The sequence below is a fragment of the Akebia trifoliata genome, chromosome 2, assembly GCF_017979445.1.
Source record: "Akebia trifoliata isolate Shusen 1 chromosome 2, ASM1797944v1, whole genome shotgun sequence".
Taxonomy (NCBI): Eukaryota; Viridiplantae; Streptophyta; class Magnoliopsida; order Ranunculales; family Lardizabalaceae; genus Akebia; species Akebia trifoliata.
In genome coordinates this window covers 4,115,216-4,136,138 of record NC_141376.1, presented here as the reverse complement: position 1 = coordinate 4,136,138, position 20,923 = coordinate 4,115,216, and the positions used below count along the sequence as shown (strand labels likewise).

At 36.4% G+C, this 20,923-nt stretch overlaps 4 protein-coding genes across 5 annotated transcripts; 3 read left to right on the top strand and 1 right to left on the bottom strand.

Moving 5' to 3' along the window:
* The first annotated feature begins 6,474 nt into the window (after positions 1–6,474).
* PE11 (pectinesterase 11) lies at positions 6,475–9,389 on the top strand. Its single transcript, XM_086458998.1, has 5 exons — positions 6,475–6,705; positions 6,827–6,986; positions 7,757–7,945; positions 8,208–8,443; positions 9,025–9,389. Exons 1-5 carry the CDS (start codon positions 6,485–6,487, stop codon positions 9,227–9,229), a joined length of 1,011 nt encoding a protein of 336 aa, XP_086315124.1. The 5' UTR covers positions 6,475–6,484; the 3' UTR covers positions 9,230–9,389.
* A 1,554-nt stretch (positions 9,390–10,943) lies between these two features.
* LAC11 (laccase 11) lies at positions 10,944–14,576 on the top strand. The gene is made up of 5 exons (XM_086423578.1): positions 10,944–11,104; positions 11,215–11,366; positions 11,811–12,184; positions 12,848–13,771; positions 14,195–14,576. The coding sequence occupies exons 1-5, from the start codon at positions 10,997–10,999 to the stop codon at positions 14,323–14,325; spliced, it is 1,689 nt and encodes a 562-aa protein (XP_086279704.1). The 5' UTR covers positions 10,944–10,996; the 3' UTR covers positions 14,326–14,576.
* Positions 14,577–14,969: 393 nt separating this feature from the next.
* On the bottom strand, positions 14,970–17,300 carry SYP112 (syntaxin of plants 112). 2 transcript variants are annotated; one of them, XM_086423561.1, is made up of 3 exons: positions 16,581–17,300; positions 16,300–16,368; positions 14,972–16,178 (listed from the first exon to the last, which is right to left on the bottom strand). In XM_086423561.1, the coding sequence occupies exon 3, from the start codon at positions 16,151–16,153 to the stop codon at positions 15,254–15,256; it is 900 nt and encodes a 299-aa protein (XP_086279687.1). In that variant the 5' UTR covers positions 16,154–16,178; positions 16,300–16,368; positions 16,581–17,300; the 3' UTR covers positions 14,972–15,253. The 2 variants fall into 2 exon arrangements, with proteins under 2 accessions (XP_086279694.1, XP_086279687.1); XM_086423568.1 differs by lacking the exon at positions 16,300–16,368 and having other exon boundaries at positions 14,970–16,123.
* On the top strand, positions 17,283–20,070 carry LOC147408907 (pentatricopeptide repeat-containing protein At4g37170-like). Its single transcript, XM_086423550.1, has one exon. It carries the CDS (start codon positions 17,334–17,336, stop codon positions 19,458–19,460), a length of 2,127 nt encoding a protein of 708 aa, XP_086279676.1. The 5' UTR covers positions 17,283–17,333; the 3' UTR covers positions 19,461–20,070.
* Positions 20,071–20,923: the final 853 nt, after the last annotated feature.

Below are 20,923 nucleotides of genomic sequence, written 5' to 3'. Positions count from 1 at the left end.
TATGGCAGTTTGTTGCTTTGGCATAATTTGCAAACTATTAAACATTTCAAGCGTTAAGCATAACACCTCACATTGTAAATTTTAATTTACTTGGAGTTGTCAGATTAGTCTATTCCACTTATTGACAACATTTGTAAGCTTTTTCTTTATATGGGAATATGAAACCATTGTAATTAGGATTATAACCAATGATTCCAAGAAGATAGGTGAAACCATTGGCATGATTAGGATTTGGGTACCAAACCAATCATATTTGTCGATATCAACTGGACCCAAGCAGGCTTCATCATGGTTAAAGCATTTCCACTAAAATTTTTATCGTCACACTCCAGTGTGGCCTCTGTTTTGTAGGTGCAGGGATTTGTTAATATTCTTCAAGGAAAACCCTTTGATATGTTTGCTGAGGTAAGAGGCACACAAGCTTAAAAGTTTTTCTGCCTATACCAAATTGGAGTTTAGACTTGTTAAATCCTTATAGTGTTCTCCTTTGGAGTCATTTGGATGCTTAACATCCTTGCTTTACCAATGAAGTCATGCCAACTATATACCATTGCCTCATCTCATTCTCTGTGATACCAGGACTATTTCTAGATTTTTTTGTAATTTACTAGACCAAAAACAAAGGTAGCTTCAGAACCCAACTTGAGCTCCCTCGGTAACCTACTTTTCCATTAGTTGTATCAGTAGCGAATGTTTCTATCGGATGCAATATTGTCAAATGCGGTCGCATATGCAGTCATTGCATACTCCCAAAATATGCCATTATACAATAAGCAATGACATTTTTGTATGCGATAGGATATTGTCCAAAGGTCAGAAATAGGACTGTTGGGACACTTTTTTTAAAAAAAACTTAAAATCATTCCCTTATTCACTTCTATCCCCCCTACTCCTTCTACAACATCTCTTCCCCTTGAGGGTGAACTCACCTATCAGCATACACTGAACTAAACTTGTATCTTTATGCCTAGAACTTTTAAGTGACTACTTTTTGATAGATTAGAACCTCAGGTCTATCTAGTTTAAATCTATTGTATTGCTCGTTTTAAAGTTCCTAATGGCATACTTCAAAATGTTTGTATCATTTTTTATGTTACTAGTGATGGAACACCACATGTTTGGTAGACTCAGCCGTCTCCTTGTACAGTTAAACTATGACACACACAAAACAGTGGGTAAGTGTTTAGTAAGTTAACCTAAACCCACCAGAACTAGGTACAAGAAGGCTATCTTCTAGGCACTTCTTTACTTTGACAAAATCTATAACTCTTAAATCTCATTATAGTTTTTATTACATTCTCACATAATTATAAATATTCTCAAATATCTACTCTACACTATTCAAGACTCAACTCAAGTTACTCTCAACTCTTAAGAATTAAAAGAAAAAAAAAAAAAAAAAAACTAATCAAGAATCTAGATTTAAACATTTTCTGTATTTTTTTTCCCTCTTGTTTCATATACAGTGGCCTATATGTGTGCTAAATGACATATTTGAACATGATGGTATATGTGAACAACATGTTGGTGCATACAGTCACATATGCTATTTAACAACAGATCAGATATAATCGTTATCAACTTGTCATTAGAAGAAAGGTTAAAAAGATTATAGGGTGGATTTAGAGAGGATGTTTTGAAAGATAGCTCATCTACTCCGCTTTATGTTAGTGTTTCTAATTAATCTCCACTTAAATGGGTATGTAGATTAGAATGAGTATGCATCAAACCTTATATCCATTATATTAGAGGTATGCGCCTTGTGATGGCAATTTTAAATTATTGTTAGATTAAAAGTTGTGATCAAACTTTTTTTTTTTTTTTTAACTTACCCTTTCTTTAGTTCCATTCCTTGGGTTTTAAAGATAGGCTCTCACAGTCACTGCTGAATCACTCACTTTCAATCCATTAAAACTTATTTTCCACGAAAAAAAAAACTGAAAAATGTGATTTTTCATGAAAAGTTGATTTGTAATCTATTTTCCATGCCCAATCAAACACAAACCCAAAGACATCGTACATGCGTGCGTTTAAGCCTTATATAATAATAATAAAAATAAATCAAGAACGAATGAAAAATGAAGAAGAAGGTGCTCAGAATCTTGTTTAGGAAGTAATCCTCAATCCTCACTACCACAATAATAGTGAGTGTGAGATCAGATTAACGAGATGTAAACCCATCATCGCACCTTCTTCCCTTACCTCTCCATCAATCAAAAACTACTGATTTGGATTTTTTAACTTAAAAATAGAAAGAATCTATAAGACTACATAGAGACGAATGGTGAGCAATAAGCGAAGGGAACGGGGCAAAGAAAAGCTTAAAATGCTATCCAGAAGGAATCAAACCCTGACGGATTTGAGAGATTAGGGTTTGCCTTTATAGATGAAGAGTGGGCATTTGAATTTACGATACCACCATCATGCTCAAGTTACATAAATACCCTTCTCTCTTTTAATCAAACACCCCCCAGTCCCACACCCTTTTTGTAGACCTCAACAACGGTCTCACAATATATCCCAAGTGCCAACCATTGCTCACAACAAGGAAATTTGTTGGAAGAAATCTGTGACTCAGAACCTGTTATAGTCTTCAATCCCTTGGATTGTTACTTAAAAATATGTCTTATTTTCTCTTTACATCTTTAGGATTTAGTTTGAATTGGAGCGAACATGGAGACTAGTGCTGTCAATGGATTGGATTGGGCATTTTTTTTTTTTTTTTTTTTATCGGAGGATACTATAATCCAATCTGACTCTTGAGTTAGATCAAATCCGATTTCATAAACAAAACATAAATAAGCACTTTTTATTTAAACAAAATATAGCATTTCTAATGTTAGTTCTCACATTTATTAGATTGGGTTGCTACATGATTGGGACACAATTGATCGAGTAATTGGATCGGAATTTCATTGTGATCTGATCCATTGACAGCAAGGTTTTAAAACTCAGTTTCGTGTCTTGTTTCATCCATGCCAGATATCGAGTCATCTCGATCGAACGAGTTTTTCGATACATTTGAGGCGTCTCGTTCCAAAATTTGAAAAATGAACATGGAGTCTTAAATCTCGTTCAAAAAATTGACTTGTCCGTTTGTCTCGCCTTGTACATGCCTGATACTAAGACAACTTGGGCAATACATCTTGATTTCGGACGAATGTTGAAATCATGATTGACAGCCCTAATAGAAACTAAATTAAGTTATCGAATTTGTTCTTCGATATGTGAAATCATCTTATAATGAATCTTATAACGAATCTTATAACTTATAATAAGAATAACAGATTTTTCTCAATTAATCCTTTTACCCCTCATTCTTCAAGAATCATAAAGATCTTTTTCAAGTTTAAATTTATTTATTTAGAATCTGTATTATTCTACTTAATTGAATATTGAATTTGTTAATTTTTATTTACTTTATAGTTCTATTTTCTTTCCCTCTCTTTTCTTTTTATTCCCTTCCATTATTCCATAAGTCCCATAGGCTTGATCTGGTAGAATCTAACCCATTTTCTCATCGAGCGAGGGTACAAAATAATTTATATTGATTTTTTTTTTTTTAAATATCAAAAGTACTATTTGAAATCTTTGGTTTTTTTTTTTTTTTTTCTTCTTCCTCTATTTCATAAGTAAAATGTTTGAATCAATTGAGAACGTTTTATTTTATATGAATCGATATTATGACATTCTAATCCCTTCCCCATACCTCCCAAGGAAAGAGTCATATTCTAAAATCCAAACCAAACATTTAACAAGAATCAACGTTAACTGTTGATTCCTAGTTATTGGCCTAATTTACCAGGATCAATGAACCCAAAAGATTGTTAGGATTTGTCTAGTCTCAAACCATAGTTGAGATTCTAGGAGTGGATTCCTTGTAGTACTCTTTCGAAAGTGGAGAAGCTCCATCCAACTATACTACATGAACAAATTACTACAGAGGATCCGCTCCCTATGGCTTTCAATCAACATAACCGTTGAGATTTGAGGAAAACAACAGATTTCCAATCCTAGGGATACATTTCTCTTGGGAATCCCTAACGTCCCAATGGTCATGTTGACGGAGAGCCGCAACCCTTGGTTGAGGCTAGCATTTTCCTTCCTTTGAATTCGCTTGGTTGCAGATTCCTGAGAATACAAATACTATATGATGGCAATGACCCTGGGATTCTCAAGTCTAATTCCTCGAAGGAGTGGTGGCTTGAGTCATCGACTTTGAGTCTTTCTCACTCCACGGACGTATTTTCCATACTTGTAGCGAGTTTCAAACGTTGTCACGCGTATGTGCTCAAATTAGGACGGCCTCTTTAATTAAGTTGAAATCAAGCATTCCAGTATCTTATATTTGTCTGTCACACAACCACAAGCCTGGCACGATGGCACCTGTTTCACCTATCCTCTCAGTTGATTGTACATGTCAACTTAAAATTTTGAACGAGTCCAAGAATTGTATGATTTGGGTATATCTATGTTACCCATTTCGTTTCTACTAGTCCAAACCACGAACCCAACAAATTTCGGTCAGGTTAGGCAAACCAAAACATTTGGTTTAGCGAACCCGCCAATTTGGTTTTGCGAATCAAATAGTTTTTTGATTGATTTTTTTTTTTTCATTGTTCATATTTAAAATTTAGATTATTTTATTAATTTATTTCATTTAACTTATAATTTTTTAATGTTATAATTGTAATTATAACTTGTGTACTTGAATTATTGATATGCATGCACAAGGGAACCAAGCTAGGAAACCGAAGCGAACCAAAAATGAATTTTCTCTACCTACCCCTATGAGTCGGGTTCATTTTAGATTGGCGAACCACGAACTCCAAACCGACAAATCAGTTAACATAGGGGTATATTCTGATCCTAATGAGGAGGAATGTTTTTTATGTAGTGCTAATGGTTAGACAATTATCTTTGTAGTTCTAGATATTTCAATTTATGCTCTTACCTATTAGATAGTTCTATCTAATTTCTACTTTTCCAATCGTTTTATACTCAAATATTCAGGATCTTCCTTAATCTAAATTGTGTATCTCTTTCAGCCCAAACCCCAACTCAAGACGGCTTAATCACGGCATCCCTAGATTGGCCCAGTAAATTACACATTGGGATCTAGAAGCCAAAACGATAGTGTAAATTTTTCTCATGAGAAAGTCAATATAGGATTTCACAAATTCCCACTCGACCAATTACACGATGCCTATCATGGGTAATTTTGTAAATTGCGGATACCCTTAATGCACGTAACTTCACACGATTAGTTAATTTGGGATTTTGTGAAATCTAAGACTAATTTTTGAGAAAAAAAATTTCTTGTATACATTCCAATGAAATTACCATATGCTCTGGTACCATAGAATGTAACTTTCCCGTAGCCTGTAATCTTATTTCCCGGCAAACCATTTCTCATATTGCATTTTGGTGGTGTACATATTTTCGGCCAAATTTATAAATGAAGTAATGAATCTAAGTACATTTCTCATTGCACTTGGAGTAACTTGTTATTGCGAGGGTACCTTATCACGTTAACAAAACAAGCAAATCAACAGTTTAAGTCAGGTGAGTTATGCCAGCTCAGCTCTTCAACCCTCAATGTTGGGACAAATCCATCCCCTTTCAACAAATTGGTTGCAATGTGTACTTCACGCGTATGCGTTTTAGAACGCGTCACTGATCCATGTAAAGAAAGGTTCACAATATTATGTCTACATAATAAGCCCAATAAATTTGTCGGACCCTGATTCAATTTTGTTGGACCAATCATATAGAGTAAAAAAGCTAAAAATATGTTTTATTTATGTCATGGCTTCAAAACTCGGCCTAGACCGAGATGTATCACCCAACAACAAGACAGACAGACAAGTCAATATATTGGACGAGATTTAAAACTGAGGTTCATTTTTCTCATCATTTGATGAGATGTCTCCAACGTATCAGAAAACTCATCCGAGATGACTCGGTCTCACTCATGGACGAGAGACGAGACATCAAAACGAGTTTTAAAACAATGGTTTTATGCTCATAGAAAAATAACAGTCATAAAAAACCGTGTGGTTCACTGATGGTCAGACCACTTGTTCGGTCATGTTCTTGAAACATTCCTATAATGCACTACTAGGAGATTACCGTAGTCATCCTTGTAGAGTAAGAATTTGTTTTATAATCTAAAATATATCTAAATCCACAAGAAAGAATTCAAGGTTGTTTAAGTAGGTAACAAGCCATATACCAGCCTCCTTTGTCAATACTACATGATACATGCTTACGTGAACTCTATCTTTCAACTTCAATTACAAGAAAACTGCTCTTAATTTCGTTGACCTTCATTAGGGTGGCCATATAATAAGCTCTAAAAGCTTTATAGTTCTCAGCATTTCTTATATAACTTACCTTTCTTTTCTTGCTTTTTTCCAATTTAATACAAGTTATTCTTCTCTTCACCTTAACAAGTACACAAATGCACATGGGTGTTGCAACGATGGAGATTCATGGTTATTATGTTATTTGTTTGGTTTTATTAGCTTTGTGTTCTTTCATGGCTACCTCTAGTGCAGGCCCATCGGATTTGTCTACCGCGTTTCTCATAAGAGTCGATCAGTCTGGAAATGGAGATTATAAGAAGATCCAAGATGCCATTGATTCTGTGCCATCTAACAATTCAGAACTATTCTTCATATGGGTTAAGCCAGGAGTTTACAGGTCTCTCTCTCATCACACACACGCACATATAAATAAGTCTAGTGTGAATGTGTTTCTAATCCAAACTATATTTGTTTTCTTATTATTAAATGATGTTTGGCATATTACTTGGCATTTGCAGAGAAAAAATTGTTGTCCCAGCTGATAAGCCCTTCATAACATTGAGTGGATCCAAGGCAAGTACGACCATAATTACACGGAGCGATGGAGGGGATATATTCGAGTCTCCAACATTTTCTGTATTAGCTTCTGACTTTGTAGCAAGATTCCTCACAATTAAGGTATTCCTAATTATATTTTCTACTTAAATTAATTAAATTATATCTTCTGAAATCCTATACAAAAGTGATAAATTGTGTCGGAAAAAAAAAAAAACAAAAAATTAAAGATCGTAAGGAAATTCCATAAATTTTAACAAATAATAATATGGCATAATTTTACAGAGAAGTAACCCAATTTGTCCAATCAAAATTAGAGGCTTTTGAAAATTTGAACAAATATAAACCTACAAGAGGGAGAAAAGGAGTGGTGAATAACGCGTCATAAATAGTAGAGATAGGAGCATTGTTGTGTAAATGTCTTGTATTCTATTAGGGGTACGTTGAAATGTTGTTTAATATTTTCTTAAGGGTTTTCTCTATTTTGGGGGAGATAGACACGTTTTCTCTATACTCTGATTTTTGCTAGAGATCCTTAGGGATGTTAAAAAAAAAAAAAAATTTGAAAAAAAAATGTGTGATTGGAATTTTTTATATGATCCGTCGACACAGAAACACCACCGAACCACGTAAATCCTTGTGTTTGTGTGAGATTTTTGTTTCTCTTTGCAGTTTCATTTTTTCACAAGAACAACATGTTATTTTAATTAGTATACTTCCAAAATTGATCTTATCATAACATTTGAGCTAAATACCATGTTGAATCAACTTGCATGCCATTTTGATAATCTGAAAAAGGGTGCTATAGATACATAATAGTTTAAATCATATAATGGAAATGTTCTATTATTTGGCACCAATTGATGGGTGTATGTTTTCATGAAATCCTACAGAATACGTTTGGTCCAAGTCGTCAAGCAGTTGCCCTAAGGGTATCAGGAGATAGAGCAGCATTTTATGGGTGCATGATCCTCTCATATCAGGACACCCTCCTCGACGACGTTGGAAGGCACTATTACAGCAACTGTTACATTGAAGGTGGCACTGATTTCATATGTGGAAATGCAGCTTCTCTCTATGAAGTCAGTCTCCCATTACATGTTACACCCCTAGACCTGTTTAGTAGAATTCTAAGATAATTAGGGTATTAGATATGATGTATTATAATAAGGCGTATTCTGATACACCAATATTAATGTCTTAGATTGATTACTTGATTTAGGATGTAAGTACCTATACTTATTCATTTTTCGCTATTTAATGTGACCTTATGGAAGATCACAAAACTCTCTCAATTATTAGTTTTTATCTTAAATTCTAAAATTTAATTGGATGCCCTTGCAGAAATGCCATCTACATTCTCTATCGGAGGGAACGGGAGCGATTACCGCACAACGCAGGGTTTCACCACGTGAGAACACGGGCTACACCTTCTTGGGTTGCAGGATCACGGGCGTAGGGAAGGCAGTGTTAGGAAGGCCATGGGGTGCTTATTCAAGAGTAATATTTGCTTTATCTTCCATGTCAAATGCGATACTGCCTCAGGGATGGGATGATTGGGGTGATCCAAGCAAACAAAGGTGCCTTCACATTCAAAACTCACATTTACTTATATTTGTTTTAAAGTTAACAAGACAGGTTTCAAAGATGCAATGATGAAACATGGTTCATGCCAGAGATGGCATTTGATCATGGTGCCAATGAGGGGGCCACTACTTTTAATACAATGATGGACTCAGTCTAATGGGCTGCTGGTTTTAGCCCAGCCTGGAATATCTTCACCTAAGCCAAGTCTTTTTGTTATGAATCTAAATATTAAGGCCTAAGCCCAACCCAGTTGTTAATATAATGACTAATGACTAATGAGCGAGTAAGACTTGATCCGGGCCGTAGCAAATATTTTGTTAACAGGTGATGAGCCCAAGTCTAGCCTATTGATTTAGTCACTGTTGAAACTAGGCCCAGGCATATAAATGCAACTCGATCTTAACCTGAATGAAGTTGGAGATAAAAGCCCAGCCCTTTAATCAACTTTTTTCCTCATGATTCAATAATTGGGGAAAAAGTTCATCATATTTTTTCTTAAATAAATCCTAATCAAGTGTGTGTGTGTGTGTGTGTGTGTGAGCGCGCGCGCACTCGTGTGTTTTGGTGGTGACAGCACGGTGTACTATGGGCAATACAAGTGTTACGGAGCAGGGGCTACTGTATCAGGAAGAGTTGGTTGGTCACGCATACTATCAGACGATGAAGCTGCACCCTTCTTGACTAAAGACATGATTGGTGGCCGAGGTTGGCTTAGGCCCGCACCTACTCATTTCAAGAGAAGATCTACCCTGATTTCTCAAACTTCTGATGGGAATTAGTAAATTAAAGAATCAAAAGGCTTTGATTTCTTCTTGAAAATTATTTGATTCACTAGGCCCATGTGGATCGTTTATACTTTTATTAATTATTCTTGCCATTTTTATTGGATTAATTAACTGATCTCATGATGAAGAGGCAGGATATGCATATTCATCTGAATAAGTGTACTTTTCATTTTAAATAAAGTGATAAACAGAATAAGAAAATGAGAACTTCAATTCTTTTAGTTTTATTTATATACATATACATGTGGTTGGTAAGTCGGTCAAGAATTTATCCAGCTACGGTTTTATTGATTGACATGTGTACATAAGTTAAACCTTTTTCACATTTGCTTTCTTTTTTTCCTCATCATGAACCTACCACCCACCTATGCAAAGGTGGTATGACCCCTTTTTTTAATACTACACATAGATAAGCAAGCTAGATTTTAAAAAATGCATTGGAATTAGAGTAAACCATGTCTTTGAGACGACTTGTCAAGTCGTCTCGATGGTGGACGATATCAAGATAGCTCGGACAATTCATCTCGGCCTCAAACGAGATTTAAAACCATGTGCGGAGCAAGTTGCAACAAATTATATGAGGGAGGGGACCAAAACATGATAAAAGGCTAAACACATACCTTAACTTCAAATACATATATTTTTGCCATTGTAAATTAGAATGAATATTATTATACCAATTCAGGAATCTTACATCTCTTATTACAAACTAATTGGATGAGTAGCAGCTCTTCAACTAAGATTTGATGAAAATAGGAATTGTTAGCCCTTTCATGATTGACTGGATTCAGTAGTCTTTCTTTCAATTAGAGCCATGTTTTACTAACTAGATGTTGACGAATAGAACTTACGAAATGGACAAGAGTAATATGTTGTTCAACACGTTTTAATATTTTACGATTATCGGAAAACGAATTGTTTTAAAAGTCAAAATGTACTTTTCAGATTGCATTTTGTTTTCCAGTAATTTTCATTTTAACATATTCGAAAACAAGTTTGACTAGCTTAAAAATAATTTACCATAGAAGACGATATTTGTTTTGGGAGAAAAATCAAGGGTTTTTTTTGCTAAAGATTGGAAATGAGGGTTTTTAATTCATTTTGGTTAGTCCACATAGTACAACAAAATCAAGAAACAAAGGGGTATCTCAAATATTCACCAAAAACTTTGAGGGGATGTCTAAATCTCCTTTTAGAAAAAAGACATTGCAAGGTTCCCTGGTTTCTCCACAAAGTATCTAAATCTTACAAATTCTTAATAAGCAAAATGCGCCATGAGTTTCACAGAAACGCCATAAAACGCTTAGAAGTAACTTCTTTTGCGGTCCTAGTTTTTAAACATTATCGGTATTTTTTCTTCCACTACACTTCTTTCTTCAACAAATAAAAACTTAAAAAAGAGAAACTATTCCTTTTCCTTAACGGTAAAGCTCAGCTTAGCTTAGTTAGGTTAGCATAGACGTATGGCTCATATTCAAAATCCCAAATATTTTGATATTTTTCATTAATTCTTTTATTTTTTATTATCGAGTCTCTACATCAAATATCATTAAATGTCTGCATCAATATTTCTTTTACATGCTTTGGCGTGCAACTCCTTCACATCCCCCCTACCTAATCAGCTACACTTCCATCACCCTTTCTCCTTTAACAACTTGATTGTCTATCCTAACCTCTTTGTACTCATATAAGTACCTTCATCTCCCATATCTCAACAACACACAACACACAGCAATCAAGCTCAAAGATTTCAACCCAAAAATGGCAAGACAAGGCAGTTTTTGCTTGGTCTCTCTCTTTCTCTTCTTGTCTTTTATTGCGTTTGTTTCTCTTCCAGTCGAAGCTGCCATAAAGAAGTACCAGTTTGATGTTAGTGGATTAAACTTAGTTTCATTAATAACCATCTACTTTCAACGATCTTTTGGCTTTTTTCTTCTTCTTGTTAATATATTCTTGTTTTCTTCTGTTGGTCGTCTCAGATTCAAGTGAAGAATGTGAGCAGGTTGTGCCATGCAAAACCGATTGTTACTGTAAATGGGATGTTCCCAGGACCTACAGTTTATGTTAGAGAAGGAGATCAAGTTCTTGTCAACGTTACTAACTACGCGCAATATAACATGTCGATTCATTGGTATGACATACATCTATATATACAATTAAGAAATACAGTGCAATAGATCTTATGTGCATGTTCACTTCTGCACCACTATTGCTTTGGTGCTTTTGGTGTATTAATTAAGTTCATATATTCAAATAGTATCCAAACCACCAATATGTCTCAGGTTCAAATATGAACCTAAAGGGCCCCAAAAAGAATTATACTAGAGTGAAAGCCCCCACACAATAGAGAAATAGATTATGATGCATTTTAATGTTATTAAATATGATTTGGTGTACACCTTATCAAAATGCATAATAATTTAATACTCTATTTTTGAGACCCCGAGAAATAGGGTCTAACGTTTTGCACTATAATCACCTAGATGCTTTGATCGAATGGTGAGGTTGGTATCATGCTCATGCATCCATACATACAAAAAAAATTGGTTACTCAAAATATTTCATGATTTCATAGGCATGGATTGAAGCAATTCCGTAATGGTTGGGCTGATGGACCAGCTTATATAACTCAATGCCCTATCAAGACGGGGAGCAGCTATACTTATGCTTTCAATGTAACGGGACAAAGAGGAACCTTGTGGTGGCACGCACATATATTTTGGTTAAGAGCAACGGTATATGGTGCAATTGTCATCATGCCAAAGGAAGGAACACCATTCCCATTTCCACAACCTCACAGGGAAGCTACTCTAGTTTTAGGAGAATGGTGGAACACAGATGTTGAACAGCTTGTCAAACAAGGGAATAAGTTGGGCTTACCACCGCAAATGTCAGACGCACACACGATAAATGGGAAGCCAGGGCCACTCTTCCCATGTTCAGAGAAACGTAAGAATAATTTAGAAACCTGATTAATAACCTCTAATTGATTTGCATTCCTTGGCTAGAACAATCTAAATTTCAAATTTATATCTATCGTTGGTCATTGTACCATAACTTGCCATATTTTGATGAGATATACTAATCGTGATTCAGTTTATTTCATGCACATTTATACAATGCTCCTCTAGTGAACTTTATTGCAAAGAAAATATGTGATTACGTTAGTCCTATTGGGTTTATATTAACTCAATAGTGTCCATCAATATGAAAATACAATTAAATCAATTTAATTTATGTAATTGATCCTAATATCTGCTAATCAAAATCTTAAATATATATGATGAGATGCACCGCAACAATGATACATTGCATCCCATGCACATTATTCCAATGCGAAGATATAACTGATAATCCTTATTAGTATGCTAACATTCTTTATCAAGAACAATTAGCTTATGATTCCGTTGGGTGAAAAGCTTAATGTGCATTACTTCTCTTGATATAGATATTTTGAATCTAGTTGGTTATTGATCACCAAGAATGTACTGTATCGTAGAACAGCATAAATATTGTTGTGTTCTATGCATTCTTTTATTTTTATTGCTTTTGTGGTTCTTATTGGGGATTCACGATCTCAACTTCTTATCTACTTTATTGTTCTTGTTTTAGATACATTTGCAATGGAGGTTGAACAGGGAAAGACCTATCTCCTTAGAATCATCAATGCTGCCCTCAATGACGAGCTTTTCTTCGCGATTGCTGGTCACAATATGACTGTGGTAGAGATCGATGCAGTCTACACCAAGCCCTTCACCACTCAAGCTTTCCTAATAGCTCCTGGCCAGACCACAAATGTTCTTGTTCAGGCAGACAAAATGCCAGGAAGATACTTCATGGCTGCAAGACCTTTCAATGATGCTCCCATTCCAGTGGACAACAAAACCGCCACGGCCATACTACAATACAAAGGCATTCCAAACACTGTCATGCCAATCATGCCTCTATTGCCTTTGCCAAATGACACAAATTTTGCCTTGAATTACAATAAGAAACTAAGGAGTCTAAACTCTCCGCAATTCCCCGCAAATGTTCCCCTTAATGTTGATCGACATCTTTTTTACACTATTGGTCTAGGAAAAAACCCATGCCTCACCTGCCAGAATGGAACACAACTGGCTGCTTCGTTGAACAATATCACATTCGTGATGCCCCAAATCGGTCTTCTTCAAGCTCACTATTTTGACATTAAGGGTGTTTTTAGAGCTGATTTTCCCGACCACCCTCCTATTACTTTTAATTATACCGGTGCACCACTTACAGCCAATCTTGGTACTTCCTTGGGCACTAGGATCAGTAAATTTTCCTTCAATTCAACTGTTGAATTGGTACTACAAGATACCAACCTTCTTACTGTTGAGTCACATCCATTCCATCTTCATGGTTACAATTTCTTTGTTGTTGGAACGGGAATTGGGAACTTCGATCCTGCAAAAGACCCAACTAAATTTAACTTAGTTGATCCACCAGAAAGAAATACTATTGGTGTACCCACTGGAGGTTGGACTGCTATTAGGTTCAGGGCTGATAATCCAGGTAACAAAACTGCATTTATGCTTACAGAAATGTATGGAGGCACATACACTGATACAAACACGTGCACACACTATTATGGGAGGACATTTTAGGGATGCCTAGTTGCGTTGAGATTCTCTCATAACCATGATCTTTATTGTCAACACTTGGGCACACACAATTGAACACAAAAGAGAAAAAAGAATAAGAGGGAAACAACAATTTTATGAGGGTTTATTGCCTAAACCAACGGCTATATCTCCAAAAACCAATTAACTAATGTTATCCCTTAGGAGTTAGGCCATCTTCTGTCAATGAATTAAATCCCTTTTGAACTCTATTTTTTTCCTCAATCTCTCCCTCCATCATGCTAGATTCTTTTTCCAACTAGCAAAAGTTGGAATTAACATGTCATGGGTTTTAATTTACGATTGTTTCATTTAGGTGTGTGGTTCATGCACTGTCATTTGGAACTTCATACTAGCTGGGGATTGAAGACTGCATTCGTGGTAGAGAATGGAAAAGGGGCTGACCAATCCGTTCTACCACCACCGAAAGATCTACCACTTTGCTAGATGTATTGCAACTATGAAGGGCTCAAATAAGGAATATGTTTGTGTGACTTTTTTCATATCCTGCAAAAGTTGCAGTAATGGAGGGTGAAATTTGGAAAGATGTAAAAATGTATTTGAGATTGTTTTTGAGATTGATTTGAGATCCAATGTATAATAAATTCCAATTGTGAATTATTGTTTGTAACCTGTCATCCTATTCTTTATGAAAAAATCCATAATTTGTAAAGGTTGATAAAATATGAATGGACCTCTCTGTGTGCATAGTCTTTTTTCTTGGCCATTTCTGATATTACTTCCATTTTGGCAGAGTTTTCCATCATGGGCTTCAAAAACTGGCCCCCACCAAGCCAATGATGGGAAAAAAGTGAGGAGAAATTCTATTCCCATGCCAACTTTTACTTGTAAAACACCCTGACTAGCTTTTTGAATAATTTTTGAGAGAAGAAGAGGAAGAAATGAGGAATCCAGAAGAAGAGGTTATAGGGGATGTTATTATCAAAAATAAAGAATGACTACCTGCTAAAAATTATTTCATTTGGAAGCAAAACTGCTAAAGTAAGACTTGTATGTCAGAATGAAGAAAAACTCAATTTCTTTTATTTATAAAATTGTGGAAAATGAACAAAGCATGAAGAAAAATCATTTGTATGAGAGAAATCAGCAAGGAAACCTTAATTTTTTTTTATAAAATTGGAAGACTAATTATCAGTAAGAAGCCCTTCATAGAGTTCAGAAAAGCCTTCAATGTTTTCATACAGATTATCAACCCCCCCCCCTCATATCAAATAATAAGAGCTTTGTTTACAGTGAGTTTAACCCATAACCCAATCAACATTACTGCTAGAAGTAGAAGCTTCAAATGGCCCAACAGACATTCGATCGCACCCAATTCCAACCTAAAAAAGCCGTTTAGGAATCACTTTATTGATCATGAAGTTAAGGTGGATATGAGGCCAACAAAAATCAGGACCACCACCACAGCCCAAACCCAATAACAGAGCAATTTCTTTCTCCTCTTCTTCATGGAATTGGCAGAGATAAGACAATCGGTCCCACCACTGATGAACTGTCCAGCGCGGGCCACATTCTGTTCGATATCATCCATCTGTTCGCCTTGTGCCTCAACTAGAATGGCCATATCAAGAAAGACTTGGTGCAATTCCATTAAGCTCTTCTGAATTTCCTTCACAGCTTTCTGTCTCTCCTGATTCTCCAAATTCAATTCGGCCTTCCCGGCAAACACCTCAACTTGCCCACCATCCGAAATCATCTTATCAATCACCTCCTCACTCGCTTCTTTGCCAGTCGCATTGAAATACCTTCTCTTCAATCCTTCTTTATGCTCAGAAATAATTCGGTCTCTCAACAACTTAAAACCATTCATCATATCTCTCAATTTGATTCTCAAACCATTGGTGACTGAAATCCTCGTCCTGTCTACTGGACTTCCTTCTCTGTAGGCCGCCGATATTTTACGGTTGGCTACATTGGATTGGTCGAGAGATTCCAATCTTGATTTGATGATTTTTGCCTTTTGAAGGATTGTGCTCATGTCGGAATCCATTCGGTCTCTCAATCCCCGTAGGACTTTAGTGCTGTGAGTTGATTTGGTCTCTTCATTTAGGTCTTGAAGATCAAGTAGTAGGTGGGTGATTTCTTCCATCTCAGTCTTTATTGTGCCAACTTCATCGAAGAATTGGCCTAAGTTCTGTTCATCAGTGGGACCGAGTTGCCCCATCTCGATATCAGGCCCAGCTTCAAGATCCTTCAAGGCTTGTTTCTTCAGTTCCACATAACTCTGAAACGATTTTGTCATAAGATCGTTCATCTTCGCAATAGTATTGCAAATCAGCCTACAAAGAAATTTGGAGGAACAAAAAAAGGAGGAAATTGGATAAAATAAGAAATATCAGATTTTTAAAATAAAAAAAAAATCTCATAAAAACAGAGACCCGTTACTTTAGAGAGCCATACCCAAATTCGATTCAAGACTAAATATTTGAAATCTTTGATCGTTGGACTTTAATTTATCCTTCAAGAGATCTGAACGAAACATATGCGAAGATCCAAAATAGATGATTCAGGAAACAGGAATCAATTTCAAGAAAATATAACAGGAAGCCATATTTCATGTCAAGAAGTAAGAAAATGGGTTTTAAACTTAAATATCTTTGAATCTCTCAAGGTTTTGATTTAAAGATCAATAAAAATAAATAAAGAAAACAGGAAGAAAATGAAGATGAATCGGATCAAACCTTGAAGAAATCGATGATCCTGTTATGTGAACTGTTGTTCCAAGATGCCCAAAAATTGTTCTCTGCGGGTGTGGGTCTCTCTGTGAGGTCGATAAATGGCTGACGCAAAGAACTAAAGATTTGTTGGGTTTAAATGAGATGGAAATCTTCTTCAACTTTATAAAGATGTGAGGGTTCGCGATCGTTCGTTTCTGTTACATTTTATTCGTTTTGAATTCGAATTTTTTTTTTTAAATAAAGAGCCGTTAATTTTAAGCGCGGCTTCGTTGTAAAAGACTTTCATCAACAGTTCGATGCAGTATCCTCTTAAACGCCACGTGTAAACTTATACGCGTCTCTTATCATGACTGTTTGACCCACTCCTTCGATATCCAACAAACCAGAATTGAACCTCCATAGATTGGAACTGTTTTTCAAATCACAAGTTTAACAGACAGATGGGCCCAAGCCCATGAGGAAAAAAAATAATCAGATCAAGCGGTCTGAAATCACCAATCAGGATGATTTCTGCTGAATTGCTTTAAAGAGTGGGTCAAACATTTATGTATCTGTAAGCCAAGATAGCGTTCCACGTGGCATTCCACCAGATATGTATAAATCTGATTAGTAGCAATCTATATTTGTGGACCCAATGATATATGGGAGTACACATACATTATGATGCCTGCTACACAATAAAAATTTACTGACCAACGTTTAGATGACAAAGAAGGCGCCAACTTTTCTGCAAAAATTTCTCGCCTCTTTCAAAAGATGAGAGCAAAACCACTCCAACTCAAAGAAGTTTTGAATTTGATTCTCAGAAAACCCATCTCATCTCCTTCCTTAATCCAAACTCACCACAACAAATCCATCTCTTCTTCTACTTCTGCTGCTTCAACTCAAACCTTATTGAAGAAATCTTTCTTCAAATCAGACGCTAATGAAGATCAAATAAGCCGCCTCTGCAAAGAGAAAAAATTCGAAGAAGTCGTAGATATTTTATGCCAAAAGAAACGCTTAAAAGAAGCAATTAAAATACTAGACCTTCTAGATCATTCTAGAACCCGCCCTTCTGCTGCAATCTACTCTGCTCTCCTGAACCTCTGCCTTCAATTGCGAGCACTCGAAGAGGGCAGAAAGGTCCATGCCCATACCAAAATCTCTGGATTTATTCCTGGGCTTTTCATATCTAATCGACTTCTGGACTTGTATTCAAAATGTGATTGTCTCGTCGATGCCCGCAAACTATTCGATGAAATGAGTGAGAGGGACTTGTGTTCTTGGAACACTATGATCTCTGGCTATGCCAAGGCAGGAAAGGTCAAAGAAGCTTGGTTTCTTTTTGATGAAATGCCGGAAAAGGATAATTTTTCTTGGAGTACTATGATATCTGGGTATGTTCGCCACAACCAACCCAGAGAAGCATTGGACTTGTATAGAAGAATGCAAAGAGAGGGTACTTTGAAAAGCAACAAGTTCACCGTCTCTAGTGCTCTCGCCGCTTCTGCTGCCTTTCCTTGCTTACGGCTTGGCAAAGAAATTCACTGTCATATAATACGAACTGGGTTGGACTCGGATGCCGTGGTTTGGAGTGCCCTGTCGGATATGTATGGGAAATGTGGGAGCATTGAAGAAGCTCGATGCATTTTTGATAGAATGTTGGATCGAGATGTTGTTTCTTGGACAACGATGATTGGGAGATACTTTGAGGGAGGGAGAAGGAAAGAAGGGTTTGAGCTGTTCTCGGTCCTGTTGAGATCAGGGGTTAGACCTAATGAGTTTACGTTCGCTGGGGTTTTGAATGCATGCTCAGTTCAAGCTGCCGAGGAACTAGGGAAGCAGGTTCATGGATACATGACTCGAATTGGGTTTGACCCGTTTTCATTCGCTGGAAGCACGTTAGTTCATATGTATTCAAAGTGTGGTAACATTGAGAGTGCAGAGAGAGTTTTCAAAGGAATTCCCCAACCGGATTTGGTCTCATGGACATCGATGATTGCTGGGTATGCTCAGAATGGCCAACCCGAGGAGGCTCTTCGGTACTTTGAGTTGCTACTCAAATCAGGTACTAAGCCTGATCATATTACGTTCGTTGGTGTCATTTCTGCGTGCACTCATGCTGGATTAGTCGACAAAGGGCTTGAATATTTCCATTCAATAAGTGAAAAGCATGGATTGGAACACACCGTCGATCATTATGCTTGTGTGATTGACTTACTGAGCCGATCTGGCCGGTTTAAGGAAGCTCAAGATATTATTGATAGAATGCCAATGAAGCCTGATAGGTTCTTATGGGCTTCCTTGCTTGGTGGTTGTAGAATTCATGGAAATCTTGAACTGGCGAAAAGAGCTGCGGAAGCATTATTTGAAATAGAGCCCGAGAATGCGGCAACCTATGTTACATTGGCCAACATGTATGCTGCTGCTGGGTTGTGGAACGAAGTAGCTATGGTTAGAAAGACTATGGATGATCAAGGAGTGGTGAAAAAGCCAGGTTCAAGTTGGATTGAGGTCAAGAGACATGTCCATGTGTTCTTGGTGGGAGATAATTCCCACCCCAAAACCAAGGAAATTCATGACTTCTTGGATAAGCTGTCAACAAGGATGAAGGAAGAGGGCTATGTTCCCAAAACAGATTTTGTGTTGCATGATGTGGAGGACGAACAGAAGGAGCAGAATCTGTCTCACCATAGTGAGAAGCTTGCAATTGCTTTTGGTATAATTGCTACTCCACCCGGAACACCCATTAAGGTTTTTAAGAACCTACGGACTTGTGGAGATTGTCATACTGCAATCAAATTTATCTCGAAGATTGTTGGGAGGGAGATAAGTGTGAGAGATTCAAATCGGTTCCATCGTTTTAAGGATGGGTGCTGTTCTTGTGGAGATTTTTGGTGATTTGGATCTGCTGAAAGTTCTGAGAGCAACTGAAGATATTTTTTTTGGATTTCGGTAGTGTGGGGAATATGGGTTGGAAAATCTATTCCATTTTCTAGATGTTAACATCTCTGGAATGGGACTTGGATTTAGATTTTCTTCCAAATAAGGTGGGCTGAGTTGATGGTTAGAAAAAAAAAAAAACAGAGTTTCTTGTGTAAGATTTGGTTATCTTGAGCAAGAAAATTTGATTGGATATTTACGGATGAGATAACTTCTAATGCTGAGATGTTGGAAATCAACAGAACACAATCTGGCCTTCTTGGAAAAATAGATAAATTGTGTTACTTGATGTTCTAAGTTAATGGAAGACGGCGCTTGGTCGTGGAGAAACATATTTCGAGAAGAAATGAAGTGCCTAAGATACCTCCAAGATTTCTGGGCGTTTATGGCACGGATCATTAGACTTCCTGCCGCAATGGATGAAGATACAAGTGATTGGAACTTTCAATTTGTTCATTAAGATATTCTTTTGTAGGGAGGTATTACCCAATTTGTAGACTATCTATCAAACCGGAAGGATATGAAAATAAACTTCTTGGCAATGAACATTTTGATCAGTTTATAGAAACGGTAAACATAATCTTGCATTTTGCAAGGGGTAAACCTAATATCACCAATTTAACATAGTGTTATTGCTAGAATATACAAGATTTAAACAGTTTGTAAAGCAGATAACATCGTTGGATGGATGTGTCGTATCCAAAGAGTCAATAAGATATAATTTAGAATAATGATTTTCTGACTCCCCCACAAGGCTATGCATAGAACCATAGATTTTTTTAATTTTTTTTTTCCTCTTGTGGGGGAGTTAGAAAATCACAACTCTACAATTTAGGCTACAACTGATAGCACTTCTAAAGTTTAGAGTTTGGAAACATCTAAAGTCTAAAAACTAGAAATTAGATTTCAAATGTTTCATCTAACGTCCCCCCCATCATTAGTTCAACACTCTTGAATTTCGATTATGAAATTTGAAATAAAACAAATGGAAATAAAACTTTTGAAGTCTAAAGTTTAAAGGTAAATCACCTCCATTTAGACTAAAGTGTTACCAGACAAGCACTTGGACATTTGTGAGATGTTCCATGCTTAGTAGCTCAAACCTTAGGCCAACATTTCCACTTTCAAACCGTAGTTTGATGGATTTAAGATGGATCCATGGTTTTTCAATGCTCTTGCTTTTCAGAAACCGCACTCCCAAAAAACAATACAAAGGCCATTAAGAATAGAGAATATAGCTTATTTTATGATGATCGAGTTTCAGATGAAGCTGCATGAGCCTCATTTGCACCATCTACTTCATCTCAAGGAGATTAGGTTTTGACAGATCTTCCATTTCAACTCAAGAACAAAGGCGTCAAAATATTACACATGGAAAAAGACCATGTTTGGATTAATTGATCTTCACATTTCTTTTCTTT

Bases quoted from the DNA above. Each gene is read 5' to 3' on its own strand.
- PE11 (XM_086458998.1), top strand. From the start codon at position 6,485: ATGGAGATTCATGGTTATTATGTTATTTGTTTGGTTTTATTAGCTTTG. The intron at 6,706-6,826 runs GTCTCTCTCTCA...TGGCATTTGCAG, and splicing joins GTTAAGCCAGGAGTTTACAG to AGAAAAAATTGTTGTCCCAG. The intron at 7,946-8,207 runs GTCAGTCTCCCA...ATGCCCTTGCAG, and splicing joins ATGCAGCTTCTCTCTATGAA to AAATGCCATCTACATTCTCT.
- LAC11 (XM_086423578.1), top strand. From the start codon at position 10,997: ATGGCAAGACAAGGCAGTTTTTGCTTGGTCTCTCTCTTTCTCTTCTTG. The intron at 12,185-12,847 runs GTAAGAATAATT...TTCTTGTTTTAG, and splicing joins CTTCCCATGTTCAGAGAAAC to ATACATTTGCAATGGAGGTT. The intron at 13,772-14,194 runs GTAACAAAACTG...TGTTTCATTTAG, and splicing joins GTTCAGGGCTGATAATCCAG to GTGTGTGGTTCATGCACTGT.
- SYP112 (XM_086423561.1), bottom strand. From the start codon at position 16,153: ATGAACGATCTTATGACAAAATCGTTTCAGAGTTATGTGGAACTGAAG.
- LOC147408907 (XM_086423550.1), top strand. From the start codon at position 17,334: ATGAGAGCAAAACCACTCCAACTCAAAGAAGTTTTGAATTTGATTCTC.